Below are 23493 nucleotides of genomic sequence, written 5' to 3' on the forward strand. Positions count from 1 at the left end.
CAAACCCCCTTGTCTGTAGTCCACTAAACCCAGCCTTGCGGCAGGTGGGTGAGAGGCAGCTGGTCAGGGGCCTGGCCTTGCATCAGGTGGGCGACAGGGAAAATAAACCCATGTCCAGGGTTCTAGCCCTACGTCAGGGCTGGCAGCAGACAGATACCATTTCTGCAGATAAACATAATCTATTAATTCACAGGGCCCAGGTCCTGGTTCAGGGCAGGGCAGCCAGGAAGCCCTCCCGGGTATACCCCAGTAGCTCATAGCAAACTGTCTGCCTTCTTGTTTGGGAGGGGTACAGGCAGTTTGCCTGTGTTGGCAGAGAGCGGGGAGGCTGCCACCGGGTAGGTAGGTGGCAGGGGGACATAGGCCCATCCACTTCACTGCATCTGTCAGCCCATGGCCCTGTCAGCGGCAGAGTGGTCTGCTGCAAGGGTCAGTGGGGATCTGCACTGCAACACGCTACTCTGAGGCCCTTTACCAGTCCTCACTGTTCCCTGGGCCACTTCTTTTCTCGCGCTGACCTATACCTGGATGTCAGGTTGGTCTCCTGGGGACTCCAGGGGGTCCAGGCCAGTCTGTGGCTGCTTGCAGGTCTCGTGATTCTAGCCGGACTCGGGGTGCAGGCCGGGGCCAGGATTGAGGCTGCTCCTCTAGATCTGGCTGGTGTCTCGGGGGTTCCAGGTGATCTGGGGTCCAGGCCAGTCTGTGGCCGCTTGCAGGTCTTGTTCCAGGCAGACTCGAGGTGCGGGCCAGCGCTGGAGTCCAGGCTGCTCCTCGGGGTCAGGCAGGTTTCTCAGGGGTTCCATGTCATCCAGGACCAGCTGGGGCACGAGGGGGAGAGGGGTCGAGGCCAGTCCTTGGCCAGGTCCAGTGGCCCCAGCCTCTAGGCCAGGGAGTGCTGGGCAGACCTCTGGTTCTTCTGGAGGCTGGAGCCAGACTGAGCCCTCAGTCTGGGCTTTTATAGTCCTAGCCCCGCCTCTTGGCTTCCAGTCAGATGACTGGGAAGGGTTGAGTTTGGCCCACAATGGCTCCTGGAGGGGGTTCCTCTGCCTCTGGGTCCGTGGGCAGCCACTCTGCCCCTGTACAGTGATACTCGTTGGTAATCAGTGAAGTTTGCATATGTTATATACACTAATGTACAGAATGAAAATTAACTCCTAAGTAGATATAGTAACTGCTTTTCATTCACAAAATGTGTGGTTTTTATAAAAAATTTTGTTTAGGGTAACTCTAAAATTCCTTCTCACACAAAAAGGTTTGCAGTCACTGCTTTACCTTTACCGTTTTGCCAGTATCTTTCTCAAGCTGATGCAATCTGCTAAAATGGTGGAAGAAATTTTTAAATTGGCTCACTGTATCTTACTTTTTGAAATGGTCAGAACTGAAAGCATTATTAAAAGTATGGAAGCATCAATAAGCAATATAATGGCAACATGTAATCAGTGTTAACTAGCAACTGTGAAATTATACACATAACATAATGCTGCACACTTTGCTCCTGTAAGTGTCTTTCTCCTTTATTTAAAAAAACCTAATTGTATATGTACATTTAAAGCATTTGGCACACTTTCATGCACACTCAACAGCTATTTAAATTTGAATGTTTCTGATATCTGACTGTGGCCCTGACTTTACTTGCAGAGAGTTATTCTACATCACATTTTTTTACACTATCTGTTGCTTAGCATATGGTAGTAGCTTTATTTCAGCAGATTGACTTGCAAGGACCCATATAAGATTCTTTCTTATTGGACCTTTGTGGTTTGACTGACTTGTATCTGGACTTCAATAAGGCTTTTGACCCAGTCCCAAATGATGTTTTTGTATGCAAAATAGGGAAATATGGTTCAGAATGAAATTATTATCAGGGAGTGCATAACTGGTTGCATGTCTGCTCTCCATAATTCACTGTCAGAATGGATGGAGATATCAACTAGTGTCCTTCAGGAGTCTGTCCTGGGTCCAGTAATCTTCAGTGTTTTCATTAATGAGTTGAATGATTGAGTGAAGACTGTGATCATAAAGTCTGCAGATGACATCACTCTGGGATGCGTTGCAAATGTTACAGCAGACAGGATTAGAATTTAGAGTGATCTTGGTAAATGGAGAATTGTTCTGAAATCAATATTATGAAATTCAATAAAGACAAGGGGAAAATTCTGTATGTAAGAGGGAAATGCACAAACATAAAAGGTGGAATAACTGGTAGGTAGCCATGTTGCAGAAAATTATCCAGAGCATTATGGTGCATCACACACAAAATATGAGGCAGCAGTTTGACAATGCCTTTGTGGAAAAGCCTGGTGACGTTATGGAGCGTACTAACAGGAGCCTCAAGACACAGATGACCAACATTGGGTATCATGATGTAAGGAAGATGTGGACAAACTGAAGAAAATCCATAGGACAGCAGCAGCATCAACAACAACAAAAGAGATGTAGAAAACCTGACCTATGAATAGGGCCCTACTAAACTGATGGTCCATTGTGGTCAATTTCGTGGCCGTAGGATTTTTAAAACTGCAAATGCCATGATTGCAGCTATTTAAATCTGAAATTTCAGTGTTGTGATCGCCAGGGTCCTGCCCCAAAAAGGTGGGTAGGTGGGTGTGTGGGGGTGGTGATGGTGGTGGTTGGAGTGCCACAAGGTTATGGTACAGCAACGAAGGGTCCTGTGGCACCTTGTAGACTAACATAAAAGTTTTGAGCATGAGCTTTCATGAGCAGAGACTCACTTCATCAGATGCTGCTTCTTAGTCTATAAGGTGCCACGGGACCCTTCGTTGCTGTTACAGATCCAGACTAACACGGCTACCCCTCTGATACTTGACAAGGTTATGGTGTGTGTTTGTGTGTGAAGGATATGGTAATTCTTGCTTTAATTCTGTACTGTTGCTGGCAGTGGTGTTGCCTTCAGAGCCGGGGAGCTGGAGAGTGGTGGCTGATGGGCCAGAGCTCAGCTGTGAAGAGAACCATCACCAGCAGGCTAGCATCAGTGCAGAAATAAGGATGGCATGGCATGGTATTACGACTCTACTGTGCTTCTGATTGCAGAGCTGGGCCCTCAGTCAGCAGATAACACACTCTGGCCACCCAGCTCTGAAGAAAGTGCAGGAGTAAGGTTGCAATGCTGCAACCCCGCCCCCCAATAACCTTGTGACCCCTCACCCCATAACTCCCTTTTGGGTCAGGACTCCCAGTTTGAGAAACAGTATTCTCTCCCATTTAAAATCTGTGTAGTGTAGGATAAAAGTGCACAAAAGATCAGATTTCATGGCGGAGGGACCAGATTTGATGATTTTTGAGAAGGAAAAGTTGAAAGAATAGGGCATGTTGAATCTGGAGGACACAAGGAAAGCCAGCCCTGGTTATCCAACATTATCTGGACCGACTGATGGTTGGATATCCAAAAATGTTAGATAATCAAGGGCATGGTGAAGGGTAGCAGAGGGGGACGCGAGAAGAGGGTGCTGCCTGGGTGCCTTCTGAAAAGGCCAGCTCTCTGAGGTGGGCCGCTGGATGATGCTGCCCCGCATCTGGTTCCCCCAGGCCATCTCTCTGGATGGGCAGCCTCCGCTGGTCCGAGGGGGGGGCCGGCTGAGCAGCTGGCTGCTGACGTAATCTCCCAAGGTGGCTCCCTGGGTGGGGAGCACCAGCTAGGGTGGTGGGCAGCTGCTGCTGGTCCAAGTGGAGCTTCTAGCTGCCCAGAGTGGGCTTCCTGCTGCGCTGGGCTGAGGAGAGATTATCTAACTCCCAGTTGTCCAGCATTCCATTTCATCCCACACTGAAGCCTCAGGCAGTGCTGGAGAAAACAGAGTTTTGGGTAAACTTGGGTTTTACTGTAATTCTTTTCAAATATGTGAGAGGTTGTTTCAAGAAGAGCTGTGATCAATTGTTCTTCCTCACCACCAGAGGTAGGACAAGTAGTTGTTGGCTTGGCTTAAAGGTAAGGAGCTTTACGTTGGATATTAGGAAAAGCTTTCTAGCTATAAGGGTAGTTAAGCAATGGAACAGGTTATCTAGGGTGTCATGAAGTTCTTTTCATTGGATGTTTTAAATAATTGGTTAGACAAACATCTGACAAAGGTGCTTTAGGTGTACTTATTACTGTGAGATCCTTCCAACCCTACATTTCTGTGATTCTGTAAAAGTGTCTAAAGCCAATTCTACTCCATTTTTTTCCTGTGTTTTTACATGTGCACTATGTTTGCACCATGTCTGCATCTCATTCTCCTCAAGTTCTTAAATATGAATTTTACTCTTAAACATATGTATTCCATTGCAGACAATGATTTCTTGGAAATGTTTCTCTGTAAATAAAATCTGTTGCATAAAGAAGTTTACCTGGCAGTGTCTTCTGTGTCTCAAATGTGGCAGTGCTAATTTTCAAAATGTAGCTTCAAATTTTGTTCAGCAGTCTTTCTAATCATATGGCCTGTTTTTCTGACATGCTACAATCATCCTATGGAGTACAAGTAAGGCATTGCAATAAAACCTTCATTCAGCATTCAACTCAAGTTGATTCCAAGTCCTCTCTAGTAAATTTAGTTTACGGGGGGTCTTTGAAGTTTCAGTAGGGTGATATTAGAGTTAAAGGACACAGTCAAGTTACTGTAGATTCTTAAATCTGGCAGGGAGTTCCAGAAAGGAGGTTTATTAATCTTGAAAAACCAACCACTGTTTAATATCATAAGCTATAAAAGATATTTGAGACCAACAGCTTGACTTTTATTATGAAAAGAAGTAGCTTGCTTCTTTATGGGTAATAGGGTAACCATCTGTCCTGGTCTTTCCCAGGACAGTCCCTTATTTAAGCTGTTTCACAAGTATCTCGACTTCTTGAAGAAAATGGGCAAATTATCCTGTATTTTGTGGGGTTCCTGTTCCCTGGCACCTGGTGTCTCGAGGCAGCAGCTCCCACTGCCAGGGAGCTCCTCCACTGGGTGGCTGCCATATGCCCTGGCACCTCAGTGAGGCAACCCCCAATACCGGTGAGCTCTGCCATGGAGCGGCCTCTTAATTCCCTGGTGCTCCCCTGCTTACAAGTTGTGGAGCCCTCATCCTCCATTCCCCCTCATCCCTGGTGCTTCACTGTGGGGCAGCTGCCCCCATTGCAGAGGAGCCCTGACATAGAACAGCAGCCCCCGATCCCCAGAGGCTGATGTCCCATATTTGCCATAGGGCCGAGTGTGGTCACACCTATTAGGTAATGTAGGACTAGAAAGAGTCTCTTTTCTCTTAATCCCAGAGGAAGAGCCCTGAGAAGAAGAGGGCAAGTTTGAGAATCAGAGCTTCTTCCCTGCCCTTTCCTTGTTACCGTGAGGAAGTATAGTAAAAGCTTTGGTATCCAGCATGTTGGGGGAATGAAGAGTGCTGGTAAATTAAATATTTTGGTTAACTAAGAATGAACAGGAATAAGTGTGGCAAGTGGTGCAGGCTGTGGGGTAGGATCAGGGATGGTGGCTTTGGGATGCAGAAAAGGAGTATAGGGTGCAGGAGCAGTTTGGACTTGTTTCAGGCAGTGCTAAGTTTTTTGAAGCTTCTCACATTTGGGCATGTGTCCTTGGTGCTACGGGGTAGAGGTGCAGCTAAGCAGCTCCGCATGCTGCTTCTGCCCATATGTGCCACCCCCCTTAGCTCCCATCAGTTGCTGTTCCTGGAAAGTTGGGAGCTGTGGAGTCAATCCGTAGGGCAGGGCAAGGGTACTGCGCTAAGTCCTGCGTGCCTGTTCCTTCACCTAGGAGCAGCAGGGACATGTAACCATGTCCTCAGAGCTGGGCAGGGAATATGCTGGCCCCACACCAACCAGACTATAAATTGGTCTTTCTGGAAATGCTGGTTTATAGCGCTTCCCTGTTGAAGTGCTGGATAAAACAGCTTTTACTATAAGCTGTGCTACCCCTTCATTAGCTCAGCTTTGTTGGCCAACTCATGGAAGAGCTAGAGCAAGACTCTGCCCATCTTCTTGGAAATTTAATGAGCATGCAGCCCTTGTTCTCATTCCTGCATTAATGCCATGATGGGGGGAACTTTGGCAGAAAATAGGGATGGGACTTAATCCCTCTTCATATTCTGTGTAGGTAGCTGAGAGTCAGGCACAATCTGGTCCTTTGTATATCACGTAAGACAGTCTTCAGAATGAGACCTGTTCAAGAAAATAAAAATCCATATCAGAATAATATTGTCTAGTGAGCGTTTTTATCTTTAACTAAATTTTTAAATGTAAACACTAGGGGAGAGCTGTATTTAAAGAAAAAAAAAGAGAAAAAAGGGAAATTCTCTTATCTACTGAGATGGACTCTTGAACCAATGGTACTTGGGTGACTGCCCTAAAATCTTGAGGAAACCGTGTCTGACTGGAATGACTGAATGACCATGGCTTTTGGAGCCATGGTTTCTTGACAGATAATGTGAATGCAGTGAGGCAGTTTTTTTATAATATGTGTGTAAATGACCTTCCAGGTGGGTAAATGCTTGGCTATGGTTGCTGCTCGAATCTGGTACTCCCCTGGAACACGCACATTTTTCTAGTTTCTAGCCATTTCGTAGTGACTGAATTCTGAAGGGAAGCCTGAGAGAACCTTGTTTTGCTAGCCCTGGGTACATGAATAAAAGAGGTGGGGAGACAGGAGAACAAGCTGAAAACTTGCATGTTATATGCTAGATTTTAACTCAGTGTTCGAAGGACTAACACAAACTTCTTTAGAGGTTCTTCAGGGGAGTGATGCTTTTTGTCCACTGAATATAAAATCCTTTTTCCTTGCTGTTTGTTTTAATACATTTTAAACATTACAGTATTTCTAACTGGCACGAGACTATACTGAATTTGGAAAGCCATTCCAAACATTTTGATTGTGGTGTTGGTTTGTGGTTAGATATTCAGAGGAAGAAGAAGAATTACAAATCATTAGCTACTGAGGGCACTGGTCATATCTTCTTTCCACAGCCCCAAATTGGCCTTTAAAGTTGCAGCTGGTCCATTGGCCCTGCCACACAGGTTTTGTAAGGGGAGGAAAATCCTGGTTTATCATAATTTAACATGTGGATCAGGAATATGTGAGGAAACACACTGCCAGTTCTGAGATACCCATGATAATTTTAATCATATGTTAATATTATTGCAAGTAAAACACCTTCAGCTGTCTAAGGGTATGCCTTCGCTGCAGGGAAGATTGACTCTGCCGCAGTCGATCATCTGGAGTTGCATTTAGTGTGCCTAGCAGGGACACGCTAAATCGAACTTAAAGCATGCCTGCATCAGTGTCCATACTCCTGCCCCAGTTAGGAGTAAGGGAAGTGCGTACCTGTTGATCTACCTTAGTGGAGATGGCGTGGAAGCCTGAAGTAAGGTATGTTGACTCAGCTATGTAATTAATGAAGCTTGAATTGCATACCTTAATTGGACCTTCTGCTGTAGTGTGGACCTGCCCTAAATCTTCTCAGTATTGCTGATTTTAGGTGGTATTGAAAAGTATTAAGGTAGCAATTTTTCTTTGTTATATTTAATCAGGTGATATGACAATATAATCCTTAATTATTTAGCTTTACAATAAAATAGTCAATTATGGAAGTTGTTTGCATTGTATACCACAAATTAACCCAACATTTCAGTTTGTAGATATGCTGTTAAAATGCTTGTGTTGGTAGTATTGACATTTAAATCTCTTCACAGTGCAATTTGGCATCCCAATTCAAATGATTTTTTCTTTTTTTAGAGAGAGGAGGACATTTTAGGGTATCTTCTTTAAATATCCATTTATAAATATTTCTGTTGCAGGAAACAGCAGGTTTTCTTGACTAATGCTTGTAAGGAAAGAAAAGCTTAGCTTTTTTTAAATCCATGAAAAATTCCTTCCTTTTTCAGTGTGATGGATGGATTATAGTTGATGCCCTTGCGTGGGCAGGTTATATTTTTCATGAGAACTGGAGATTCTAATCCTTATTACCATTTTTGTGATGCAAGTGGTTTATGTATAGAAACAGATTTAATTAATCCCCTGCTGGTTGATAGTACACCCTAAAGCAAAGCAAATATTTACAGTCAGCAAAAGACAAGTGTAAAATATGAGTTCATAGTGTCCGGTCATTGAGTGTCACTTGATCTACAACCTCTGTGAAATATTATCTTTAATTTATCAAGCAAATGTATTTTCCCCTGTGAGCATAAAAAACTTATATCATCTTGCTTGGTGGTTCAGCTGGGATGGCGATAAGCTTACCAAATAAGAGTTCCAAGGTCAAAGGCAATCTCAGGAACCCTGTTGCGTGTGCTGACAGAAACTGGGAACATCCTGAAGGTGGTGGTGAATCTCAGTTAATTTAAAAGGGGCAAATTGTACTGCATTCAGAGCATACTTTAACATCCCACTTTGCCTGTGGGCATGTGCCATATGCGTAGGTACACACTCAAGGACGAATTGCATTTCTGAGAGAAAGTGATGATGAAATCTCTCTCCATAGTGCTTTTATAAAGCATGATTAAAAGAAGACAGTGTGATGTATTACCTGCTCCCACCATGGTTTTAAAAAAAACAAAAACACTGCGCCCTTTGTTCTATGATCATTAGGTTAAAATTATTATTGCCAAAATCTCTAATTTAATTTAGTTATTTTTCAATAAATCACATAATTTAATGACATTTTCCTCTGTATGTAATGATACAGCCTCGTGAATCACATTTTTGAGGACATAAGTTAATTGAAAGGACTGACTCCACAATGTTTCTGTTCTCAGAGACAACATGGTTGAATAAGACCTTAGTTGTTGCTCATGTTGTGTTATTTCTTCAGGACTTGATCCTTTATGCTAGTTGTTGATGGATTTTGGCTATGGAAAAAAGTTTGAGAAATAAAACTAGACAAATTGACAGGTTGTCGTTTTCGTAAGAGGATACTGAAAACAAACATGCATTCAGAGGTTTATATTGCTGACCTTGAGAGCAGGTGGTACGGCACTAGACTGAGGTAATCAGGGTAATATATCTCTGTATTGACAGTTAAAGTGCTCAAAGAGACGGATAGTTCAGATTGCACATGGAAAGTGCTATTCTTTGATGTTTCACTCTAAATTGGGGTTAGGTCTTATATGGAAGAAAACATTTTACATAATTAGTACTTTTACTCAGAGGATTTATTGAGTTATGGAACAATGAAAGGATTACTATGCCCAAAGCTAAATACCAGGTCAGATTTGGTGCTCAGAACATGACAGTGTTATATTAATCATCCTACCATTTAAAATATGAATGTGGTTTAAAAATGTATGAATACATATTGCCATGCTCTCCTTGTGTGATGTAAGGCAGAATTAGCATGGTAAAGTAAATCTAGTTACCAACACTTTCTTCTTAATTAACATACTGAAACTTGCTTATGGGTGCTACAAAAACTGACTTCTAAGCTCTGATCCTCATTTATAGGAAATATGTAACTAGAGATCTTAATGAAATATAGTCAGGCTCTCCTGGTAGGTGGGTTTTTTTAATTTTTTTCAATACCTGAAATGTCATTCGATTACAGTGTTCTTTAACAGATTGAAATGCTCTCGAAGTCCACATGTTGGAAGTACTTAGTTTTGATTGACGTTACCCTCATAATCTGTAGGTGTAAAGATGCAGTCAGCTCAGTGCCAATATGGACATTCCAGTTGCCTTAAGCCATGAGTGAGACAGCTTTTTGCCAGGCCCCCCCAACCTGTCTAATGTAATCCAAACGGATGGAGATTTTGGTTGTGTTTATATGGGGGAAAAAAAAACGTTTCGGCATGTGTAAGAAAATAAGCGTGTAGAATGTGAAAACTTTATTAATCAGTATATAAATGTGAATAACATGCATAAAACAGCAACGTATTTCAAAATTTTGAAAGATGGCTGAGCCTGAGACCCAGTAGCTGATTGCGCTGCACACCACTTAGGAAACTTCACACTCCCCTGTGGGGGCCCGCCTTAGTTCACCAAATACCCACACTATTCTTGTCACATCATCTTATTCCCTGTCAGGCCCCCTTTTGCAGTACCCCCACTGCATACCCCCTTAACTCCTGGTCCTGAAATGCAGTCTCAACTGGCTTTCTTGCTGTGGATTCAGACACTACCAAGACTTCAGTTTCTGCCCCCCAGTCGCCTTCTCCGCACTAGCTCTGTGGCCTACATGCTCTGTTCCTTTGTTCAGTTATCCCTTCTTCTTCAGCTCTGGCTTTAAACAACTCTGCACTGATGGTGTGCTGGCTGGAGCTGCAGCAGGAAGAGTAGCGCCAGCTGTGTTTCTGGTCCTTCAGTTTCCAGGGTGGCTCCCGCTTGTTTGGGCCTCCCATGTCCTGTTAGCCCCTCTAAAACCTGTTTTGCGTGGGGGGAGGGGGTAGCAGGGAACAGGGAGAGGCAGGATTTCTCAGTTACCAGGTCTGCTCTTCCAGCTTCAGTCAGTTAAGCAGTGGTGCGGAGCCGGCCTGTCTGAGGATGGAGTATACTGTAACTAGTGGGTGAATGCAGAAGACTGCGGGCTGAGGGTCTGCAAAGCAGGAGTGAAGGGCCATTTCTGGAAGGGTGGGACCTGGTGGACAAATGAATATAAAAACTGATTTCTGTACCTGTTTGTTAGTTTGTCTTTTGCAGTCTAGGCCTTAAAGGTGTTGAATCTGAACAACTGTTGGACATATTAATGTTGTAACTGTAGTGTATTCATTAGGTGCAATCACAGAATTAATGCAAACACCCTAGGGATAGAGGATAATTGAATCAACATGTTATATTTGATTGACTTACATTGAGAGTCCATATGTAATACAGCATATGTTTTTCTAAAATAAAACGTTTTAAATTGCAATTCAGACAGTGGATAAGGATTAAGAAAAACGTTTCATGGAAAACAAAGTTACTATCATAGGCAGAAGTGAGAATAAAAACCAGCTTAACCCTTTGACCATAGAGGCTGACTTTCTCAGTTCCTGGGAGGTGCTTTTCCCTTCCCTCAGACCCCAATCCCTGCCCCACTTCTTTCCATCCCAGCTCCACCCTCTTCTCTGCCTCTTGCTTTCCTCAGTCATCTTCCTCCTGCTGGTACCTGCTGCATGCTGCTGTACAGCTAATCAGTGGGTGGGAGGTGCAGGAAGGGGTTGGGGTAGAGATGATTAGCTGGGCTGTTGGTGGTCAGGAGGTGCTGAGGTGGTAGGGGTACATGCTGATTTGCAGGGCTGCCAGTGGGTTCTGAGCACCCACAATTGTTTTTCTGTTGGTGCTCCACCCACGGAATTGTTGCCTATGCCTTTAAACCTAAATTGCTATGAGGTGCTTTGCCCTTCAGAGCTAATATTTCAAACATAAAACAGTATGTTTTGCAGGACAGGAGGCCGTTGTAAGCTCTTCCTCTTATGTCATGAGTCTCATATTTGGTCTTTTTCTGAAAGCCCCTGTGCTCCTTGTCTTGTATTATGGCATGAAAAAAATCTTTGGTTTTTTTCCTTAAAAAGAAAAGTTTGTGTTGAGACTTTTGGTTGTATAACAAAAAGCTTGCTGACCTTAACGGTGAAAGCCAAGAAGGCAAATAAAAAAATAAAGTGTGTGTGTGTATATATTATAGAAATCTCATTTCAAGTGAATGCATAAATTTTTCAGTCTGATGTGTGAATGCCTACCATTGGCAATATTGAAAAGTGAACTTGTCTACAAATAGAATAGGTTGCTGCATCCTTAGTGTGTTGTGCCAGTGGATGAAAACTCTTTTAAAATATAGTGTATCATATACATTTGTCTGTTGTCAGTATATGAAATCAGAAAATAAAATCAAGGATGGCAGTTTAATTGGCCACATGGCCTAAAAAACAAAATGAGCAGATTAGAAGAGTGACTGCCAATGTTGGAGCACAAATTTAAGATTCTAAATCTCATTTACCTGCATTGCTACTGCTGAGCCTCAGTAGCATCGCAGATAGGAAAATATGCTTGCAACAGCTGTAATCACACTGAATGCTAAATAGTAAATTAAAGATTTGAAATGGGGATGGTTGAAATAAATTGGATTTGAGCTTTTAAATACCAGAATTACATTTTAACTTTTTCAAATGTTTAGTTTCATATTGTGCTATTAAAAACAGAGTAGTATTACTTCTTAAAAAAAAAAACTCTATAGATACATGTGTGATTCATATTTAACTTGACTGAACTGTAATATAGAGGTAGCTGTTAGTTTGTATTCTAACAAAACAAACCAGCAGTCATGTAGCACTTTAAAGACGAACACAATAATTTATTAGGTGATGAGCTTTTGCCGGACAGACCCATTTCTTGATCTGAAGAAGTGGGTCTGTCCTACAAAAGTTCGTCACCTAATAAATTATTTAGTCAGTCTTTAAAGTTCTACATGATTGTTCCTTTGTTTCTGTATCTTTACTGTTTTGACTTTTTCTCACATTTTTGGGAGTCTTGATAAAGATGTAGTTTTAGTGGGATGATGGTACCATCTAGTGGTAAAATATTAAAAATGCAGTCGCGTAAAATGTTTTTTAAAAGGGAGATGGGTAAATAAGCTAACCAGAGATGGAAATGTTTAAAAAAAATCTGTTCCCTTCTTTTAATCCTTACAGTTAAATTAATTTATGATAGATTGATATCAATGTTACAGGTATAGTACTGGATTGTAGTTTAACACACTAATAGTTTTTATCTATTTTATTTGAAGTTCTTACATTTCATTGGTTTTTCAAACATGTAGCAGTATGTGTTTAAAAAAGAAAAATCTGAAACAAAGCACTCCACTGCAAACACTCATCGCCCAGGGGACAGAATAAGAGGAAAAATGCATGGGAGATGTTATGTTGCTGGAGGCGCTGTTGGAGTGCACTGGGCTAATAGAATGATGAACAATGTAGGACCAATTTGAATTAATTGCAAAGATGTTTAGTAAGTTAGAATTTCGAACATGTAGCTATAGAGTGAAATGCTTCTACCTTGTGACTGTAAATATTGTAATTGTGAAGGCAAAACAGGTGTTTCTGTGCCAGCCTGTCTATTTGGGTGCCCAGTTGGCCTTCAACAGGTACAGACAGCGTATTATACATGGAACGGTAATTGAAGCTGCAAGTTTGTGATGGACTCTGTAACTTTCCTGGACATCTGTGACTTATGCAAGGGTTGGGGCGGCTGGCCTGGGCACCACCTGAGCAGTTTGAGTGTTCCAAGGCCAGCTACACTGAGTGCCGTTGTGGCAGATTGAGGCTACCATACTCCAGCAGCAGGAGTTGGGGTGTGTTGGGTGGGGAGGGCTGAGGCAGGGGTTTGGGATGCAGAATGGCTGAGGACTGTAAGTGGCACTTACTTCGTGGAGCTCCCCAGAAGTGGTGATATCCCCCCTCCCTCAGCTCCCAGATGGAGGCTTAGTCAGACAGCTGTGTGCATGGTTCCCAACCAATGGAAGCTGCAGAGCCTCAGTTCAAGGGCCCCTGGCTGTGATTCTACCTAGGAGCTGAGGGAGGGACATGTTGCTCATTCCAGGGAGCCAGGTGGAGCCAGGTAGGGAGCCTGCTAACTCCATAATCTCCCTCAGCATCAGATGGGGCCCTGGGTTGCATGTGTTCTGCCATCCTCTGCCCAGCACCAGCTAGAAGCCAAACCAGCTCCTTCCTAAGCACCTTTTCCAGCCCCAGCTTGCCACTGACCACCTGTGGCACCTGCAGGTCACCTTTCTATCCACTAAGGTTTAGCCAGAGGTATGTTGTACAAGTCATGGACAAGTCCTGGGCTGAGAGATTTTGTTTACTGCCTGTGATCAGTCTATGACTTCTACAAATATTCATGACTAAAACCTAGCTTTAATGATACAATGCATGGTAACAAATGAGGATTGTGTTCAAAAGATGCCAGTGTCTGTAAAAACCCATATCATTTACAAAACAATATTACTAAAGTACCTACACAGAGAGTTAATTTAAGATTCTTCTTCGGCATTTTTCTAATACTTTATTTGTATGTTTTTTTTCCAGAAGGAGCTCAGTCTCCCTAGAAGAGGAAGCTTGTAAGTATACTTTTCATCCATGCTTCCATAAAGCTTGACTGAACAAAAATACGGGCAGGTTCTTAAAGATTGGATCCATTATCAGAGACAGATACACTTTATTTTTTTCTGTTTTCATTTTGCGTGTGCTTTTAGAAAGGTGCCGGGTTGGCCACCTTGGAGATTAAAGTTCTCTGTTCATCTCTTTAAGAGGTGGCGGGCAGCCTGTGGTAGTGTAAGCCTACTGTCATTGCTTAGTCAGTGTGGTTCAACTCTACTTCGAAGGAAACTTACCAGAGTGGGAAGTGTACCATTCGTAGGACAGACAGCGGTTGCCTTTTTTGTTGAGACTGCAAACAGTGATCCTGGTTGCTGCCCATCCCAACCTTTGTACTCAGGATAAAATGTCCAGTGGGGCTTGTACTAAGATTTAATAAACTAATTCTACACAAGTTACTGGTGGAAATGGCATTTGGTCACTGCTGTGTGGCCAATGGGGAGGAGAAAAATCTGACTTCTCATTACCAATTTCTGCAGGCTTTTATGTTGTAAAATCAGACAGTAGAAGTATTGACACAAGACAAACAATAGCAAACTGTACATAGCAGAGTTCTTAAAATATAGAACTTTAAAAATTAAGCCAGTTATTAATTTTAACTTATTTTATTAAGTTTTCAGAGTTTTAGGAAACTGTTTAGTAGTATGCACGGAGAAAATTTAACTGTTGCTCAGTTTAGTTTTCCATGGCCTCGTATGTGGTAGAATAAAGCTGAATAGCGTCTGGATTATCAAAAAACAAGTGAGCCTGCCTTTTAAGCCTACAGTAATCTACAAGTCAGAATGTTGTGGTAACCATGTCCTAAAGTTTGTTTCACAGAAGCATGTTACCTTGTATACACTGTCTTAGATTTCAGGTTCTAGAATTTAAAATTTCTCCTGTATATAAGCAACAATGTTCCGAAAGTGCTGTGTGGTGCTGAAGTTTCAGTGGTGAGCAATATGACTGGGTTAAAAGGCTTTTTCTTTTTTTTTTGTTTAAAATGAGGCATGAATGAACCTTTTTGATGAAGTCTTGTTGGCGTTAAGATGAATTCTGTAACAAAACAGAACACACAAATCCATCAGTATACTAGATTTGTATTAGATTTAGGATCACATGATCATGTGATTTGGGAACAGTCATGACAATGGTTGAATAAGAACACTTGTGCAAGTATTTGGAGGCAATCCAGTTAAACAGATTCTTGATATTAGTTATTTATCTATAACCTTCACCTTAATATAACAACTTAGATAGTTTTGCACAAAGGATTGTTATTCTGGAGTTGAGGATGACAAGGTTTTTTTCTGATTCTGGTTAAGTATGGAGGTAGGTACAATATAAAACTATTACAAGTATTAACAAGAGAAATATATGGCACTCTGGTCATCTTTTCAGACACTGACAGTAGGATGTTATTTAGTAACTCTGAATATTGCTGAATTTTTGGTAAAGTACCTTTCTTCAGTTATTTCAATCCCTTTTTATTACCCCCCTGCTTTTTTTTCCCCCAAGTGAGTTTTCCTGCTGAATCCTCTGTGAAGAACTTGAGTAATATGTATCTAGCAGGGCAAAACCATAACTTGAAAAGGGCAAGAATAACAGCTACTAATATGATTTCAGTTCTTAGTGTAATAGTGTTCCATATGCTTCTGGTACAGGTGCTCTGACTAGATTGTTTTACTGTTGCTTGGATCTATAGGAACTACAGTCATACCTAGTTATTTTGAAATGGTTTAGTTTTGTTTCTGATTTACAACCAAATGCTGTTACAAACCAATTAGAATTCTATGGCTCAGTGGAAAGAGCCTTATAGATCTGCAGCTATCAAAACACTGTTTCTGTTTATCACTGTTGTCAATAGTTGTTGATACCATTGTATTGAAGTGCTCCCCTGATACATTAAATTGGCATAACAAGACCCATGGAGTCTGCTGTTCTCACATCCCTGATTTTTGTAGGGTGTCTGCTCATGGAATGTCAGAGAAGATCTTGCATTGCACCTTTAAAGATGAAAAGCAGTCAAGTAGCACTTTAAAGACGAGCAAAATGGTTTATTAGGTGAGCTTTCGTGGGACAGACCCACTTCTTCAGACCATAGCCAGACCAGAACAGACTCAATATTTAAGGCACAGAGAACCAAAAACAGTAAGCAAGGAGGACAAATCAGAAAAAGATAATCAAGGTGAGCAAATCAGAGAGTGGAGGGGGGTGGGGGGGAAGGTCAAGAATTAGATTGAGCCAAGTGTGCAGACAAGCCCCTATAGTGACTCAGTTCCCATCACAATTTAAACCATGTGTAAATGTGCCGAATTTGAATATAAAAGCCAGCTCAGATGTTTCTCTTTCCAAAACGGTGCGATAATTCCTTTTCAGTAACACACATACCTTTAGGTCATTGACAGAATGCCCCATTCCATTAAAATGTTGACTAACTGGTTTTGTGGATCTGGAGTGTTCTGATGTCTGTTTTGTGCCCATTGACCCTTTGTCTAAGGGAGTTAGACGTCTGTCCGATATACAAAGCATCTGGGCATTGTTGGCACATGATGGCACTTTCTCATGCTCCTCTGCTAACATCATATATGCCATCATGTGCCAACAATAATTCGGACTGTACTCTTGTTCTTGAATAACAAGATACAGCGTGTTTTGGCTATCTAGGCACAAAGAGTGCAGTTTCTTGCTTAACCTGTTTTTAATTTACATGTTTTTAGTCTCAGGCATAAATGAGGCACAGCATTTTTATTTAAACATCATGTATTTCCTCCTTTGATATAAATATTAAAAGTGGACTTAAACATCAGTAAAATACAAACCTATCAACTTCAAACACAAAAAATGTAATTAATTTTTATTTAGTTGCACTACATAGTGAATGATATGTAAATAGAGTAGGCTCATTTCTTGTTTTTCAAGTGGAAATGTTTAGTTTTAGTTGATACTAATAAGCTATTAATAAATAAAAGCTCCTGCATCATATCACCTGGTGCCTAATAGTTCTTGACTGGCTGAATTTTGACTGTACAAAATTGTTAATGAGTCATGCGTACAACACATTCGGCATTTCCTAGTCCACTCCGTTGAATCAGCCACCAGTTCATTTTCTCCAAAGACATCACCAAAAGAGTCTTATCCTGTTTTTTGAACTTCCCTGGGGTCAGCCCACCCACAAACTGATACTACAATAAAAAAAAAATTGCTATGTAATTTGGATTAATTTTAGGAGTGTCTGTTACAGATATATCATCACATCTTCAAACTAATACTTGGCTCAATCTAATTCTTGATCTTCCCCATCACCCCTCCACACTCTGATTTGCTCACCTTGATTATCTTTTTCTGATTTGTCCTCCTTGCTTACTGTTTTTGGTTCTCTGTGCCTTAAATATTGAGTCTGTTCTGGTCTGGCTATGGTCTGAAGAAGTGGGTCTGTCCCACAAAAGCTCACCTAATAAACCATTTTGCTAGTCTTTAAAGTGCTACTTGACTGCTTTTTGTTTTGATAGTGTATAGACTAGCACGGCTTCCTCTTTGTTACCTTAAAGGTGGGTAGTCTCAGGATCATTCCACGTTTTTCAGAGTTGACCCACACCTGAATCTCCTTGATGGAGCACACTTTATTTTCTGCATCTTTTCTGATGAAGGGGGTCTTTGTCCAAGAAAGCTTACGCTCCAAAATATCTGGTAGTCCGTAAGGTGCCACAGGAGTTGTTGTTTTTGAAGATACAGACTAACTCAGGTTCTTCTCTGATAGTTTTCTGCTTTATAATTCTCACTGTTTCAAAGGAATTAAGTTGTCTTTACAAGTAATAGAAGATGGAGATAGTCACTGATATAGCTGAGTTCTGACATACTGATTGCTTTGGTCAGGATCAAGGTCGTTCCTGAGCCATGGAATAAGGCAGTTTGATCTGGAGTCAATGAGGCAACTAGATCACAAATGACAGATTTTGAGTAGGGGAGGAGTAAGGTCTTTGGGCATTCTGTGCAATACCAGAATTATGACAAACCTGTCGCCCCTACTCATAGGTTATGTTTTCCAGATTTGTAATATTTTGTGTTGGTTTTTTCTGGACTGCCTGCTGTTAGTCCACATCTTTTCTTAAATGTGGCACTCAGAACTGGACATTGTACTCCAGTTCAGGTCTAATCAGGGCAGAGTAGATTAGAAGAATTACTTCTTGTGTCTTCCTTACAAGACTTCAGTTTATGCGTCTCAGAATGATGATTGGTTTTTTTGCAAGAGTGTTCACTTTTGACTCATATTTACCTTGTGGTCTACTACGACCCCTAGATCCTTTTCTGTAGTACTCCTGACAATCATTTCTTATTCTGTGTGTGTGAAACTGATTGTTCTTTCCTAAGTGAAATAGTTTGTTTGCACTTGTCGAATTTAATTGTATCTGACTCAAACTATTTCTTCAATTTTTCCAGATTATTTTGAATTATATTCTTTTCTTTCAAAGTGTGTACAATCCCTCCCAGTTTATCATCTGCAAAATTCATGAGTGTTCTCTATGCTGTTATCTAAATAGGTGAGGAAGATCAATTATACCATTAGCCACCCTCACTTTTGAAAGAGGGTTAATTTTTATTTATTATACATTTCTACATGTACTGTAGATACCTTTTAAAGATTGCTTGCTGTTTTGGTTGTCAGACACTTGTTTGTATAGCTGTTTTGCCCAGTCTTTTATATGGGTCTTTAGTAAATGCATGTATGGAGATGTACCTGTCTCATAGAACTAGAAGGGACCTTCAGCGGTAATCGAGTCCAGTCCCCTACACTCACAGCAGAACCTATCATCATCCGTGAAAGATATATATATATATTTTTAATCTATTTGCCCCAGATCCCTCAATGGTCCCCCCTCAAGGATTGAGCTCTGATCCCTGGGTTGTAGCAGGCCAGTGGTCAAACCACTGAGCTGTTCCTTCCTGCCAGCAGGATGCTTTTTTGACCAAATCAAATGTGGTTTGTCTGTCTCCCTCTAATGGGAAGTTGCTTTAGGAACATGTTTGACTCAGTTCAAGTCGTTCAAGTACGGAACCCTGGACTTTCACTCAGCTTTTGAGTCTCAGGCTTTTTCCCTCTGCTCTTTCAGGGCTGTTGAATTAAATAAGTTAGAGTGATTGTTTTTAAAAGTTTCTTCCAATTTTCTGTCAGTGGAATAGCACATGTTGGGAAGCAATTTACTCGTGTTACAGCCAATACTAAAACTATACTGGTTTCTATTTCTTATATTTCTACTTCTAACCTTCATACTTAGAGCCTAGAAAAATAGAAGATTTAACTGGAAGAAACCAGTAAAACGTTTTGACTTGCCTGACTGAAGAGAGTAAACACAAGCATGGGATGAGAATCTGCACATTTATTCTAGTCTTTTATACAAATACCTTAAAAAATAAAGTTGATATAAACTGTTTCCATGCTAATAATATGGCTATCATATGGGTGGGAAAACAAAACTTCTTTGTCACTATAATGAAGTGAAAGTTAAATCTAATATACTTACGTTTGTAGGCAATTAGGATGAGCCTTGTGAATGTTATTACACTTGTTAATTTTGTGTAAATATAGCATGAGAGCTAAGTGGCAGGAAAATATTCCTTAATATTGCAAATATTGAAAGCACAAAGGCTTAGGGTAAGACATCATTGTTGCTCAAAATAAGAAGGTCTGGTATCTTAGAAGGCAGGTTGTGCATTGCTGTACAGGAATCCTGGTTTGTATCCTGGTCTGACTCTTTACTCTTTCAGGCTCAAAGGGAAAAGGAGGTGGAGAGTGGCATTGTGTTCCCAGCCTTTTCTATCTTAGGTTTGGACATAGAGTAATGGACAATCTGTATTTTTTTTAAATAAGTGAGAGAGACTTGCATTCTAACTATACTCTCCCTTCAACTCATCAGAGAAACACAAGCAGTAGATTAAAAATAACTCGTGCTCTTAAATTGATATGAAGTGCTGAGTCAGGAGGTGGAATGTGTGGAGTTGCTTCATGGCAGCATTGCTGGTGGTGTATGTGGCTTGCTGAAGTTATGTGAAGTTTACTTTTCATGAAGGGGAAATTGGTACATGAGAAGGATTTGAGAACTGATCTGTGTTTTTGAGGGGATTCTTAACAATACTGAAAATGGGGAAATGTTGTATGCAGATTTTTTGTTAAAATTTGCCGTTATTTCATCTACCTAATTCTTATACAATGACCATCATAAAATTGAGGTTATGTAGTGTACGTATAAAGATCTCTCCCTCGTTCTCCACAAGGTAATGATTCTCGATTTTTTTGTTGTTGTTGTTTTTGCTGTGGGTGGTGCTAATTGTGGGGAAAATGGGTTTTCCGTTTTGCTGTGATCGTGCTGAATAGTGTGGTGATCCTGATATTGTCCACAGTTGAGGACCAGTAGTCAAGAAAACTCCTTCTGGGCATACAGGTCTCACTTCTTAGGCTGTGACAATTCTTCATTGATGTGGAACACAGGTGTTAGCCAAGGTGCTCCTATAAAGACAGGCATGTCCCTGGCAATTTGGATCATGCCGGCGGAAGGCTTCAAATTGAAAACTATATTATTCAGCTTTGACCTGCTATCCAACAAGGAACCATAAATGGTAGTTTTTGTAAATATTTGTAACTTGTAAATACTCCTTTAAAAATACACTACAATCTGTTAGAGAGAGGGCTTGTCTCTGCTACCTCCTTCCTTCGAAGGGAAGATACTAAGTAGGGTGTTGGGAGTTTATTAATGAAGTGCTGTGCTGCATATGCAGCACTTCATTAAGCAAATTCCTCCTTGCGGCAACTTTGAAGTTTTAACCTTGGAAGTACCGGCTCGTGTCTAGCTGCGGCTCACCCGCCGGTACTTTGAAGTGCCAGGGCAACTTCGAAGTCCCTTTACCCCTCAAAATGTAAAGGGACTTCGAAGTTGCTCCGACACTTCGAAGTACCGGTGGGTGAATCGTGGCAAGACGCGAGCTGGTACTTCCAAGTTTAAAACTTCAAAGTTGCTGCGGGAAGGAATTTGAAGTGCTGCATGTGCAGCGCAGGCCTTCATTACTAAACTCCCAACACCCTACTTAGGATCCTCCCTTTGAAGGAGGGAGGTAGTGTAGACACAGCCAGAGTGTTTTAATTAAAATCTGGCGAAGATGTTCATGTGAAATGCTAGTTTGGAAAGCTCACTTTCTGCAGATAATCTCTTTTGGGAAAGATGGACAGTAGCTATTGGCAATTGTGCATATAGCATGAATTGGACTTGAGTTAATGATAGAAATTACCCTTCGAAAACTAAAACGCAAGACTCCAAGTTTAAGGGATACAAGGAAGCCTCTTGAATCTTACACAAGATAATCATCAAGTTTAGCTTTGGGTTTTTGTAAGTGCCCTCAGTAGCCTTTGACAGCTTGTCTGTAGCTGTTTTGTCTTTGGAGTGTTTAAGATCGTAAAGAAGAAATAGTTACAACATAATCTGATTATATATTTGCTCCTGATATTTTTAACTTGTTTGGTAAAATTAATAGTTTGATTAATTAATACATTGTGAATGATTTAAGATTGAAGTTTTAAAGATTCTTACACAGTTTGATTTCCAAAAATGGTATAGTTCACATGTTTCCTCCCCAGTAAAGAACAGCTGCTGTTTGCTCTGATCATGACTTTCCCAGGGACTCTGGTTGGGAGCAATGACTGTACTATCACAGTATGAATTTGCAAGCTGGTATGTGAGATTTCTGCCAGAATTTCTTTTAATATGTCATCTCTTGCTCTGGTTCTTCTTTTTTTCTTGTGATTCACTGAGAGTGAACGTGTTCCCGCTGTCTGAAGCTCAGGAAAAGTTTGCTGCTGATTTGCTGTGCTCTAAGTGTGAGTGATGTCACTAATACATTGCTGTCTGTATGACGGATCAGATTGTTTAGTTTGTATCGTTGGTGTCTCAGTCCTAGTGCTGTGTACTGGTGGGCTTCGTTTCCTGTTTATGAATGCTATAAATAGACTTGTGGAACACGTCTTTAAAAATAATTAATTTTGACATGAGCTGGCTGATTAATCTGGATTGTTACTGAATTCGTGAAGTCTGTGGTGACACTGGCAATATATGAAGAGCTCGATATTATGTTGGCTGTTCTGTATGGGAGTGATAGAAACAGATTCTCCTTTCTGGCTTAAAACCTCTTGTTCTGAGAAGAAACAGTGTATCAGAAAGTACAATGATGAAGCGGAGGCAACAGAGACTTGGAGCCCCATCTCTCCGGATCCAGTAAGAACTGTTGTGGGGGGAAAAAAATTCAAGTTTTACAGTGCAGATGAAAACTATCAGGAAAAATACCCAGAATTTTTCATGGCCAACAAATGTCATCTTGATTTGAATTAGAGGAGGATTTATTGTTGAGGGAAGATTTTATCACAGTCACATTTGTCATTTGGCTGTTGTATAGGAAATATTATTTTCCAAAACTATGCGGTGAATGCTGCAGTAGAAGTGGAAGTGTTGCCAGATTAATGGTGTTATCATAGTTGTAAAAATATTCAGTTAAATCTTCACCAAGTATGTGCAAAGTATCATACACAGGATTAACAACTGGTTAAAACAGAGCATTCTTCACACTTTTAGCATTCTTTTATTTAAAAAAGGGTTATTTAAACAGATTAAAAGGGAAATCAACTTTAATCTGTCAGAATAAGGGCAGTGACAAAGCTGAAAGCAGCTGGTGCCCCCCTTTTGAAATAATACATTCCAAATACTGTAGTCCTCTGAGATAAGAATCTTTATGCTGTATTATCTGAAATTTTCATCTTAACATAAAACTCTAGGCAATTTAATTATAGAGACCTGTGCTTTTATTTTGATACTTGTCTCCTTTGTAAAGCACTTTGAAATGAGAAGTCATTATTAGTGTTATTTTGAGTTTACAAACTGAAGAAATTACATCTAAAGAGTGTATGGATGTAAGCATGGAAGCTAAGTAATCTGTTATGTAGTCAGTGACCTAAAGAAGAGGAGGAAGGTTCAAACTTCCTGTCAACAGATTATAAACCCCATCCTCTGTTTAAATGCAAATTACTACTGGTGATTTCCAGAAACTTTCTGAGCAGATGCATTTGGTTTGATTAGGGAATTTTAAAGCAGGGAACGTTAGCAGACATGAATAATTTCAGCACTTTAACATGCAACCTTTGGTTCAAAGTAACAATGCTCAAAGTCCACCCTAAATGTACTGTATTTAATGTTTTGAATAGAACAGGTGGAACTTTGTTTATTATTTACCAGAAGCAAAGTTAGGTTAATAACTATACCTAGTTAATACAACATATGTTAATTATTTGTATAATAATACCACTTTGTAGTACCTAAAAGTCCTAGCTATGAACCAAGAACCCACTTGTGCAAAGCTCTGTATAAACACAGAAAAAAGATGTAGTCCTTGCCTCAAAGAATTCACAATCTTTACCATTGGCATCTACCACTCCTGTC

The 23493-nt window shown here is 40.8% G+C and overlaps 1 protein-coding gene across 4 annotated transcripts in view; it reads left to right on the forward strand.

Annotated features, from left to right (window-relative positions):
- MAST2 (microtubule associated serine/threonine kinase 2) overlaps positions 1 to 23493 on the forward strand; it is a 258995-nt gene that overhangs the window by 93181 nt on the left and 142321 nt on the right. For 3 of the 4 annotated variants that reach the window (XM_075003275.1, XM_075003272.1, XM_075003273.1), the window contains exon 4: positions 13970 to 14001. In XM_075003275.1, the coding sequence (XP_074859376.1) occupies positions 13970 to 14001 (32 nt within the window). Of the gene's footprint in view, positions 1 to 13969; positions 14002 to 21948; positions 22279 to 23493 lie in introns of those variants that run through there. The other variant, XM_075003274.1, reaches the window with a different exon arrangement.

Source organism: Carettochelys insculpta, chromosome 9 (genome assembly GCF_033958435.1).
Source record: "Carettochelys insculpta isolate YL-2023 chromosome 9, ASM3395843v1, whole genome shotgun sequence".
In the NCBI taxonomy this organism is placed as follows: Eukaryota; Metazoa; Chordata; order Testudines; family Carettochelyidae; genus Carettochelys; species Carettochelys insculpta.